Source organism: Erpetoichthys calabaricus, chromosome 13 (genome assembly GCF_900747795.2).
Source record: "Erpetoichthys calabaricus chromosome 13, fErpCal1.3, whole genome shotgun sequence".
In the NCBI taxonomy this organism is placed as follows: Eukaryota; Metazoa; Chordata; class Cladistia; order Polypteriformes; family Polypteridae; genus Erpetoichthys; species Erpetoichthys calabaricus.
In genome coordinates, this window is record NC_041406.2 from 35,667,369 (window position 1) to 35,679,584 (window position 12,216).

Sequence of the window (12,216 nt, forward strand, 5' to 3'; positions counted from 1 at the left end):
AGAATTTTAAAAGAAAATTACAATGCAGAAGAACATTAACATTAATACAGAATAACATTACTGTCAGTGGTTTCCATTTTCAACAACTTTACATTTTGTTGGCATCACACTTTATACTGTTCACTGCATATACTGTTCACTGTTGTTCTTCCTACTCCGAAAATTGAAGCAATACTTGAAGCACTTTCGCCATTTCGTAAATGGTTAATAATTTCACTTTTTCGTGAAAATTCCAACACCCCACACATACATTTATCAGCCATAACAATGTGGAGTAGATTAATTATAACAAAAGAGAAAATCTATTAAGCACTATTAAAACTGAGGGTACATAACTGACACTATGATTTCAAAATGCGGCATGACACATGGTTCTGAGGAATAACACTACATGGCATGATGGCACAAGGGAGAGTTTTTCCAATGTGTGCAGCTACAGTTTTACTGTAATAGGTAAGCACTGCCGTGTGTAACAGATAATCAAGATTTTACTGTGCTTTGGAAACCAAAATTTTTGACCCTAGGGGTCCCAGTGGATTTTTTGTTCCTGCGTACTAAGGTCTGCACACCATTGCCACCTGCTGGCTCAGTGTAAGTGAAACAACTGAACAGACTGAAGCCAGACTTGCAGACAAAATAGCCAGAGCTTAACATCACTTACCCATGAAATGGCACATGCATCTTTTACTTTTTGGGGGATGGTGGGTGAGGATTGATCAAGAGTGGAAGTGCAAAACAACACAAATGAGAATCAAAGGGTGGTTGTTTAACTTCTGCTTTGTCATCCTTTCTTCATAATTTAAGCATTACCAAAATTGTACCTTGAACTAAGAGGATGAGTCAGACATGATAGCATTCAAGTTTACAACCCAGCAAGGAGTTACCACAATGCTGCAATCCAATCGGACCTAAACAGAACAAATTCTCAACTCACAAAAGCAGTCATATTACCCCTTTGTGGTTACACAGTGTACTAGGATGCTGAAATATTTATGCAGTTTTAAAAAGTCACCTCTAGTGAGTTTTAGGGTTTCATTTTGAGGACTAGTTTACTATTAAATAGATGACTTTTAATGATGAATATCCAATATTTGGACATTATATTATTTAAATAAGGACTCTGAGTTTAGGACAGGAATCTTAGGCCAGAGAAGATAATCTGAACAGTATTGTGGAGGTTCTGCACTGAATTGCTATTTATGGCACAGTAAGAACAAGAATTGTGCAAAAAAAATAAATAAATAAATAAATTGGATAAGGCAAGAAGTATGTGCTGTAAGCCCGTGACTTATGGCTCACCCCACCACTGAGTCAGACAAAAGCCTTCCTGTCTATACTTAAAAAATAATGAGCATTCCAAACCCCATAAAGTGACCCCAGTGCTGTTGGCAGAGTAAGGATGACATACTGACCTGACCTTTCTCTGACTTTCCTTGAGAACCTAATTGTGCCAGCCCTATTAATTATTTTATATATTCAAACTGCATTAAGGTGTAGCATTATATGATGTAAAATTCTCAAATGTGCTTAAACCAATTCAGGACCATCTGGACAGCATTGGGAGCAAAGACAGGACACAATGTATCCTGGTGGTGGTACCATCGTAGGGTCCCTTCCTGCACAAACCCAAACCCAAACCCACAATCACAAGGTTAAAGTCACCAATTACTCTAACATGCATGTCTCGGAGGATGTGCGATTAAAAAACAGAAGAGTCAGAGAAATCCACATAATGAGAGAAAATGTGCCAACTCCATGACCAGTATGCCATCTGTTGTGATCTTTCACAGAAAACTTATGCAGTTGTTGTTTTACTTTATAATCCTGCAACACCACAGCTCTTTATTTCATAAGGACTGGATATGAATCTCTGAAATGATTTTGCTGCATTTAGCTACACTGCTAATTTAGCTAAACCATAAAAAACAGGAATGGGAGTATAGGCAGGTTACACATAAAAAAAGAACCAAGTCAAGGTGGATACATTCTGAAGGCCATTGTTTGCCATTTATGATTAATCAACTCAGGAACTGATAATTCAATAGCTTAAAAAGCCTACCTGGAGGTGACAGAAGCCATTTGCATGCATGTGATCAAGCAGAGAAAACTTTAAAGTGGAAATCTCTGTGTTGCATGTCTTCTCTTTAGGAAGCTGCACCTGCACATTGGCACTAACATGAAAAGTCTGCCTCATTTGCTGTCCTGCAAAAGAAGCAATGCAAAGTTTTACTATGAGGCACCCAATAGGCTGACTCAATTAGTTTCATATTTGCAATAAAGAAAGACAAAACATCAGCTCAGGTCAGGTCAGGTCGGGGTGCACTGGTACAGTGCATTGTCACACCCACCACGTGTCAAAACAGCTCAGCATCCCAGTTGTCAATGCTCCAGGCAGACACGTGGTCCAGTCCCAGCCTCCAGAAATGACTGTCTTCCACAACCAGGTGTTACATGGGTATCCCTTTGGCATGGTCAGGCCACTCGGTTTCTCAACAATGAGGATCCTGCGAGCCAGATCACCCTCTGGGAATCGCGCCACATGGCCATAGTGCCATAACTGACACTCCCTCACAATGCAAGTAATGTGTTTCATTACTCCGTGAGCAACCACTTATTCAACACAAAGTCAAACCAACGGTACCCAAGGATTCTCCAAAGAGACACAGTACCAAATGAGTCCAGTCTTCATTTTAGGTCGCTGGATAACGTCCATGTCTCACAACTATGCAGCAAAAGAAAAAGTACCGGGATTTGCACCTTCATCCTTTTGCAAAGATATCGGGAGTACTACACACCCCTTTCCAGCGACTTCATGACTCACCCCCCATTCTTTCCCAATCCAACTACTGACTTCACGACGAGGCTGACATTTACGCCGCAAACAGATGCACTGCTGATGGCTGTGCACAAAAACAAACACATGAAAAAAAAAAAACATGAAGCACATTGCCATGCCTTGTTTCAAACACAGGATTACCCTTAATACTCTATCAGGGGTGTCGAACTTTGGGCCTGGAGGGCCACAGTGGCTACAGGTTTTCATTCTAACCCTTTTCCTAATCGGTGAGTAGTTTTCACTGCTAATTAATTCCTTTTCCCTTCATTTCAATAACCCTGTTTTCAAGGATTCAGTCCTCTGAATTGATTTGTTTCTTCATTAAATGGCAGCCAAACAGAAATGAGACGTGAAACGAGCCAACAGATGACCAGCTAAACTGGGATTTCAAACTCCAACCAATTTCACTCCAAACAGTCTCTTAATGAGAAGCTGATTCTTTGTTAATTAAACCCGTTATTTAATTCAATAGCTTGTTGCTGCTCTCATTCTACCACAGCAGATATTTCCAAATTTGTTGATTTTTCTGTTTATTCTAAGAACACCGTCAAAATGTTTTGGTGACCTGAGAGGCCAACCTTACCAAGACCTTCACCTTTCTTTATTTTCAGATATTGTGTGATGGGCAGAGGTGAGCTGGTCATATGGTGGCTTGTTTGTCTCATCATTGTTTGGCTACTAATTAAGGAAAAAGAGACAACCAAGCGGCCTGAGTCAAGTTAATTAAAACTAAAGCAAAAGAAGTTAATTGGCAGTAAAAATGGCTCACTAATGAAGAAGATGGTTACAATGAAAATGTAGCCACTGCGGCCAGAGGACCAGAGTTCGACACCTGAGTCTACATAATAAAATATGAAGGGAATCAAGAGAATCAAGGATCAGCACAATCAAGGATCAGCACAATAAGCAAATTAAAAATAAAATACAGTGTACATTTTATTATATTATATATATATATATATATATATATATCCATCCATTATCCAACCCGCTATATCCTATCTACAGGGTCACGGGGGTCCGCTGGAGCCAATCCCAGCCAACACAGGGCGCAAGGCAGGAAACAAACCCCGGGCAGGGTGCCAGCCCACCGCAGGGCACACACACCCACACACCAAGCACACACTAGGGACAATTTAGAATCGCCAATGCACCTAACCTGCATGTCTTTGGACTGTGGGAGGAAACCGGAGCGCCCGGAGGAAACCCACGCAGACACGGGGACAACATGCAAACTCCACACAGGGAGGACCCGGGAAGCAAACCCGGTTCTCCTAACTGCGAGGCAGCAGCACTACCCACTGCGCCACCATGCCGCCCCATATATATATCCATCCATCCATTTTCCAACCCGCTGAATCCAAACAGGGTCACGGGGGTCTGCTGGAGCCAATCCCAGCCAACACAGGGCACAAGGCAGGGAACCAATCCCAGGCAGGGTGCCAACCCACTGCAGGACACACACAAACACACCCACACACCAAGCACACACTAGGGCCAATGTAGAATCGCCAATCCACTTAACCTGCATGTCTTTGGATTGTGGGAGGAAACCGGAGCGCCTGGAGGAAACCCACGCAGACACGGGGAGAACATGCAAACTCCACGCAGGGAGGACCCGGGAATCGAACCGAGGTCCCCAGGTCTCCCAACTGCGAGGCAGCAGCGCTACCCACTGCGCCACCGTGCCGCCCCCATATATATATATATATATATATATATATATATATATATATATATAGATATATATAACAAACTTAGTTTTCTAAGTTCTATATTGTTCCAAAAGCACAGCACAGAATCTGGGAAATAACAATTCACTTAATTAGCCCAGGAGTCCAATTAAAAACAGAAACTGCTTGGAACAAAAACCTAAAGCCACAGTGGGCCCCTAGGACCAACTTTGAGAACCCCTGGTCTATACCATAATGGTATAAAAAATATTTTTATACAGTCAATTAAACCACACAATATATTGCATAAATCAGACAATACGCAGCGACATAAAACCTTCCATACTTACTCTGACAGGCATAAGGATGTGGCATTTTCAAAACCCAAGAGCGAGATGTAACATTGCACTGATAAGTATCTTCACTAAGTACATTATGATATCCTTGTCGACAAGCCAGGTGACACTCCTGCTTCTCCTGGTCATTCTCTTCGCAAAGTACAATTCCATTATGGAGACCAGATTCATTAAATGGTAGAGAGCACAATGGTCCTACAAAAAAAAGCCACACAGTTTTGTTTTTTGTTTTAATTTGAGGTGGTCTATGTTCAGTATACAGATTTGCATAATTCAGTCACACTATCAGATCAGATCATACCTTATTTGTCCCCAAGGGGAAAATAAAATTTTACAGAATCCCCCCAACCACCCAAATTAAACACACATAAAAACATCAGGCTTAGATAACAGAGAGCTGCTGCTCACTATAGTAGGTGACAAGAAGATGAGGCCAGAGCTGGTCAGATTGTGCCACAGGTTTTTTTATTTAAAGCCATTAATATTTGGAAAGAGCAGGCCCAGCTCGTAGTGTTCATGAATGGATCATGCCTAATAAGACACTTGATTCCCTGATTGAAGTCACCTATGGCATTGTTTCTACTTTTTTCTCCATAACAGTGTCAGTGACAGAATCTGGAGACATTCAACTGCAATTCTGTTTTATTCTCAACATTTTCTACTGTTTAAAGTTTCATTTTATTTATATTGATGTTGACACTGCAAGAAAGCACCACTAAAGTGTACGATACCCATTGCTCTAGTAGTAACTACTTAACGTTGTCTGTGCCATAGACTGTGCCTGAGGGTTTGCCCCATTTAGTCCCAACTGAGCTCATCAACTAAGATTTTGAAACAAATCAAAACACTAACAAACTTTTAGTACTTGAATGGTTCCCTTTGGCTTGTGCTCATGTATTTGTAAGTCACCTTGGACAAAATATACATAACTTTTTGTACTTTATATGCAAGAAATCAGTTATTTGTTGCCTTCATTTTCACATAAACAACAGACACCATAGGTTGTACACAACAAAAATGAACTGAATTTAGGACCATCCATAGAGATAAAACTTCAAACTCTTTCATAACGTACTCTTGCAAGAAGGTTCACGTCCTTGAGTCCTTGTGTCTGGCACCTCCTCCCCATTCTGAAAGACGCACCAGCAGGTTTGCCTGTCTTTTTCACACTGGACTGTAGAGAAGCTGCCATCGCTGTCCTGGCACTCAGGAATGAAGCCCGTCCCCACCTCCATGTTAAGTGATTGCTTCTTTAATAAACTACACCAACTAGGACCTATGTGGTCAGGAGAAAGAGTTTATTGGGATGTCACAAGTAAAAGGAAGACATCAAGGAAGAGACATTTATCCTGAGTTAATTTTTAATTTTTAATGCAGGGAAATACACCTTTGTGTAGCATAACAACAAAGAAAAGCAAATATGACAGTGCCAAGATATCAGTGTCACGTGCCTTAACACATGTGGCAGTTCATCGTGTCATGGATTGGACATGGTGATCTGCAGCATGAATGTCTGTGGGTTAAGTACATTACAACATTAGAACAATTTTATCAAGAACAGGCCACTCTGCCCAACAAGCCCACTGATCCTATTCACCACAATTTTTCAAAATAAAATCAAGTTGAGATTCGAAGGTCCTGCTGTCTACCAGAATACCTGGTAATTTGTTCCATGTTTTTATGTTTTTTTTTTATGTAAACAAAAACTTCCTAACATTTGTGTAAAATTTATCCATAACAAGCTTCCAACTGTGTCCCCATCTTCTTGTTGAAAAATTCATTTTAAAGTAACAGTAGGGATCCACTTTACTAATTCCCTTCATAATTCTGAATGTTTCATGTCACCTATCAATTTGCATTTGGTTAAAAGAAAATGAAAAGGTCCACCAATCTCCCCTTGTTGATCTTGCACTCTTAGTCCTGTTCTCTAGTGCTGCTATGTCTATTCCTAATGTAGACCAAACCTGTACACAGTGCACCAGGTGAGACCTCACTAGTGATTTATAAAACCTTATTAGCTTTTTTGAATTCTTCAGTACACTTATAATTAATAATAATAATTCTTTGCATTTATATAGCGCTTTCTCACTACTCAAAGCGCTCAGCAATTGCAGTTTAAGGGCCTTGCTCAAGGGCCCAACAGAGCAGAGTCCCTTTTGGCATTTTACAGGATTCAAACCAGCAACCTTCTGATTGCCAGTGCAGATCCCTAGCCTCAGAGCCACCACTCCGCCTAAAATGACAGTCTCATTTGGGGGGGGTGCTGTAGGGATCGATCTCGGGTCACTGGTGTTCGGGGTTGTCTACCTTACCACTCTCCCACAGCGGATCCCCTGTGTGGATATAGATGATAATATGTTCACTATGGGTCTTTGTTCTTCATTTTGTAGATACTGTAGTACAAACAAAGCATAACTTCATAATCGGTGCCTTGCATGTGATGTGAAAATCAGGTAATTAAATTAACTTAAATGAAAATCAAAGAATGAAAATCAGGAGTGTGCTCCCCTCGACTTTCTTGTATATTGAGATAAGAGGAAAAGATCATCAGAACCACTTCCATTTGCGCAATATTTCTCAAATGTCATATATCTTTGTTTCTCATCATAAGTAATTGAGAATATCAATACACAATCATTTATCTCAATTTATAATCAAACTTTATATTAAAATGATATTTTCGCACTTAGGGAGGTTGAAAATGGTGGAATTCTTTCATGATTACAAATGCATTACCTAGATTACGTACAAAGTAAAAAAGAGTTTTAATCACCTAAAAACATAGAAAAAGTGTTAGTATTATATAATATTTGTTGCAATAAATTGCTAAAGGTCAAACTGCATTTAGCTATATTCAATTATGATAATGATGGCACGGTGGCGCAGTGGGTAGCGCTGCCGCCTTGCAGTTAGGAGACCCGGGTTCGCTTCCCGGGTCCTACCTGCGTGGAGTTTGCATGTTCTCCCCGTGTCTGCATGGGTTTCTTCCAGGTGCTCCACTTTCCTCCCACAGCCCAAAGACATGCAGGTTAGGTAAATTGGCGATCCTAAATTGTTCCTAGTGTGTGCTTGGTGTTTGTGTGCCCTGCGGTGGGCTGGCACCCTGCCCGGGGTTTGTCTTCTGCCTTGCGCCCTGTGTTGGCTGGGATTGGCTCCAGCAGACCCCCGTGACCCTGTAGTTAGGATATAGCAGGTTGGATAATGGATGGATAATGATGGCAGAAATAAAAAAAATATAAAATTAAATGTATTACCAGGAACACGATGGAGACGTAGCAGCTTATTGTTCCCATTACATTTTTATATTTACATGGTATGTTCAATGTTTACACGGTATTGCTAAAATGATATGTATAAGTTAAAATAAAATTAATAGTAGTTATTGAAATAATATGCGTTAAACTGAATACAGTTTAGAATATCGTGTACACATTTATATTTTCATGAAACCAAAAATTTAGAGGGTTGTTTACATAAAATACTACTTCCGGTTGAGTAATTTTTCTCAAATTTCATATCTGTTTGCTTTTTATTATTATTAGATCTTACAAAATCTCAATCATCTATCTGTAACTATAACCATAGTTTACTTGAAAATTCGCAAAAGTATTCAGTTAAAGTACTATTTCCAGGTGCCGGAAGTGGCCCAAAAGTTGATAGGATTCTTTATTTTTCATAAAGCAGGTGTATAAAATCTCATCGACCGAGGTCAAAGCATTTTCGAGTAATTGTGTTTATACACAGACACACAGACAGACAATTTCAAAAATGGTATTTTCAGAGTCAGGAAGGTCTAAAACGTCAAGATTCATCAAAATCTCACGGTCAAATTTTTTCACAATTCCTATACTTTCTCTATACTATGTAAACAAGAATGGAAAAAAACTAAGTAAACTCTTCAGGTTAATAAATATCTAATAAATATCTAAATATAAAATGCTGGTAATGTGAAAAAAGAAACAAAGAAAGTTAAATCAACTTACACTGCAGATTTCCATGTATGTCTTGATAGGCAGGTTGAAGAGCTGTCCCAGTTACTGGATGCACACACCATGCAGCACCGCCTTCTTCCTTTTGCTCCTGCAGCACTGAAAAAGTTCCACTCTGAAAGGTGGGTGGAAACATCAAGTCAAAAATTAGTTCAATATTGTGACTTCTTGAAAGCCTATGATGTATGAATTCTGACCCAGTGCTTCCCCCCATGTAAAGAAACACCGAAGAGTTCTGAGGAATAAGGTGCTGGTCTTCAAGCATGATGGCCATAAACCTGGAACTGGATCTGAAAAAAGCATACTGATCAATGTGACACTGTGATCTGTGAACCTACTTGCTTATAATATACTTGTGTTTAGCATACATATACAGTATACCTATCATGGGGTTGGAAAATTCTTAAGGGCTGATTTAACATGGAAGTTAGAAAGTTTTCTTCATGCAAAACTATTAACACATGAAATAATTTACCAAGTAGTGTGGTGGAGAGTAAGGACTTCATGTATAAAACCTTGCTTAGATTCCATACTAAAATTTTGCTTATGCTAGAAAGGGAAAAACAGCATACGTGCAAAAAAAAAACGACAAAAAAAAAATAGATTTATTAAACCGTATGTATACCAGGTCCCACGCCAAGTTTCTTTGTAAATCTCAGATTAATTTAAAAGTATGTGCTGCTGCATGAGCTTTTAGCCACTCCACAAAACATCCCACCAGTAACTATGTATGGCTAAAAAAAATAAAACACCCTTTTAGAATATTAATGTCCAAATCACCATAAAAATTTGGCCATGTTCCTGAATGGTGTCCTTACTTTGAAACCGTGGGAGAACCCAGAAAACAAAACTTCAACGAATGCAAAGCTGAGGTTACTACTTGGATGGGAGGCAGTTTATTTACTATTTAGCTTCTAAGTATTTTGTGTTGTTACCCTACATTCCTTATACTTTGTGGATGAAACTCCAAGAGGTAGGGCCACCCTGATGTCACCACTGGTGTCACTCAGGTGAGAGGTTATACAGTTCATTTCTCTTGTGGGGCATTTATGTGCAGTATTGGTGAATTTCTTGGGTCTTTAAAGATATTTGTAACTTTTTATGCCAAGCAGGGCTCCATTTCTTAGTTTTTATAGATTATCACAGCCCATACACACAGTAGGGTGGTAGATAAAGCTGTGTCGAGCCCAACAGATTAAATAGAAAACTACTGTATGCTACGACATGGTGCAGGTTTATGCTGTTACCCACAGACCATAAATCCTGAGTTTGAATCCTTGCCTGGTCAAACGCACCAGTGGATTTTGCATATTCTCATTTTTCCAACCAATGTTGTGTTATAAGACAAAGAGAAAACCGAAGAAAAAAAAAAAAACTAGGAAAATAGAAATTTACAAAAATGTCAAAAGGGTGCATCTAAAAGGAAACCCAGAACAAACAAAGCCCAATCCATCTTTGAGAGGCACCATTGCTTTCAAGGGGTACCCCGTCACTGCTTAGTTCTTCTTACTAAACCAGGAAGTAAACACACAATTAAATCAAAAGTGTCTCTCAAAATATAAAGTGTTCTGCAAACCTCTTGGCATGAAGGAGACAGTAGCACTACTTCTGTGGCGCTGCTTCCTGAGGTGGACAGACTCCAGCCTGAAAGAAGTTTCCTCATTTGTGCCCTGAAACAGGGACTTCCACCTGAAGGAAACCACAAAGACATCATGTTTCCTAACATTTGTGCCATTCCTCAGCATTATGAAATGTAATCAGAGGGACATAACTGAATTAAGCTGGTGTTACAATGGAATGGTTACATAAAAAACATTTTCTTCTACTACTTCTTTTGGCTGATCCCGTTAAGGGTTGCCACAGCGGATCATTTTCATCCATATCTTCCTGTCTTCTGCATCTTGCTCTGTTACACCCACCACCTGCATGTCCTCTCTCACCACATCCATAAACCTTCACTTAGGCCTTCCTCTTTTCCTCTTCCCTGGCAGCTCTATCCTTAGCATCCTTCTCCCAATATACTCAGCATCTCACCTCTGCACATGTCCAAACCAACACAATCTTGCCTCTCTGACTTTGTCTGACCCTCTAATGTACTCATTTCTAATCCTATCCATCCTTGTCACACCCAATGCAAATCTTAGCCTCTTTAACTCTGCCACCTCCAGCTCTGCCTCCTGTTTTCTGGTCAGTGCCACCATCTCCAACCCATATAACATAGCTGGTCTCACTACCGTCCTGTAGACCAGGGGTCCCCAACCACCGGTCCGCGACCCACTACCGGGCCGCAGCCGTCTGACAGCCGGGCAGCGAGAGAACTGCCGGCAACGGAGACTCACTCAGACTTTTCAGAACGCTTGGCGGGCGGGGCTTTGCAGCGGCGCAGAGAGAGGAGAGAGACCGAGGTGAGAGAGTATTACAACAAAGTATTGTTACGGTCCCGACAGTTTCCCCATATGACACGAGTCTATAGAAATCGCGTTACTACGAAGTACATTCAGCAGATGCTTTCATTACAACGAAGTGACCTTGAAATGCCTGAATGAATCATCCACAGAGCAGTTAGATCTGTGGTCGCAGCTCAGATGTGCACATTTGCACAACGATCCCCAAACAGAAACATTGTTAAAAAAATTCTTTCTTCGAACTTTCCTCGTACTGTTTTTGTTTTTTTTTGCTGTTTTTGTTGTCTGTGGTTTTCAGTGATACCTTTTGCTTATTGCTTGTCAACATTTGAAAAACATCCATTGGAATTTAACTTATTGTCACCCTCCTATAGAAACGGCAGACACGAAAAAAACGATAACAGTGTTAATGTTTGTGATGTGCAATCTGTAGGAATGGCAAATGCAAAGCATATGTCTTTGTTATATGCAAAAAAAGAAGAAAAATCTCAGGTTGCAAACGTATGCGAACTGCTTAATAACTTAATAATAATAGAAATGTTATGTAAATTGTGTATAAAACTGCCCCCCCCCACACTCCCCCCCCCCTGACCGGTCCATGGAAAAATTTGCATCTAATTAAGTGGTCCTTGCTGTCAAAAAGGTTGGGGACCACTGCTGTAGACCTTCCCTTTCACTCTTGCTGATACCCGTCTGCATAAAAAACATTTTCTAAACTCATGTTATCCATTAGGATGGCAAAATGGCTAGTGCTGCTGCCTCATAGATTCAGAATCCTAGGTTTGAATCCCACACCCGGTTATCTGTGTGCATTTGGCACATTTATGCGTCAATGTCAGTTCTCTTCCCACATCCCCAAAAATGTGGTATAACTGTCCCTTTGGCACATAAGGTTCACTGTCTAGTGCTATTCCCAGCCATGAGAGATTGCACCTATGTATTTGGAATGAGTGGGTT

General features: G+C 40.3%; 1 protein-coding gene across 1 annotated transcript in view; it reads right to left on the bottom strand.

Annotated features, from left to right (window-relative positions):
* tg (thyroglobulin) overlaps positions 1-12,216 on the bottom strand; it is a 335,665-nt gene that overhangs the window by 278,809 nt on the left and 44,640 nt on the right. The window contains exons 15-17 of the mRNA XM_051936137.1: positions 5,941-6,141; positions 4,860-5,060; positions 2,060-2,202 (exon numbers count right to left, since the gene is read on the bottom strand). Of these exons, the coding sequence (XP_051792097.1) occupies positions 2,060-2,202; positions 4,860-5,060; positions 5,941-6,141 (545 nt within the window). The remainder of the gene's footprint in view (positions 1-2,059; positions 2,203-4,859; positions 5,061-5,940; positions 6,142-12,216) is intronic.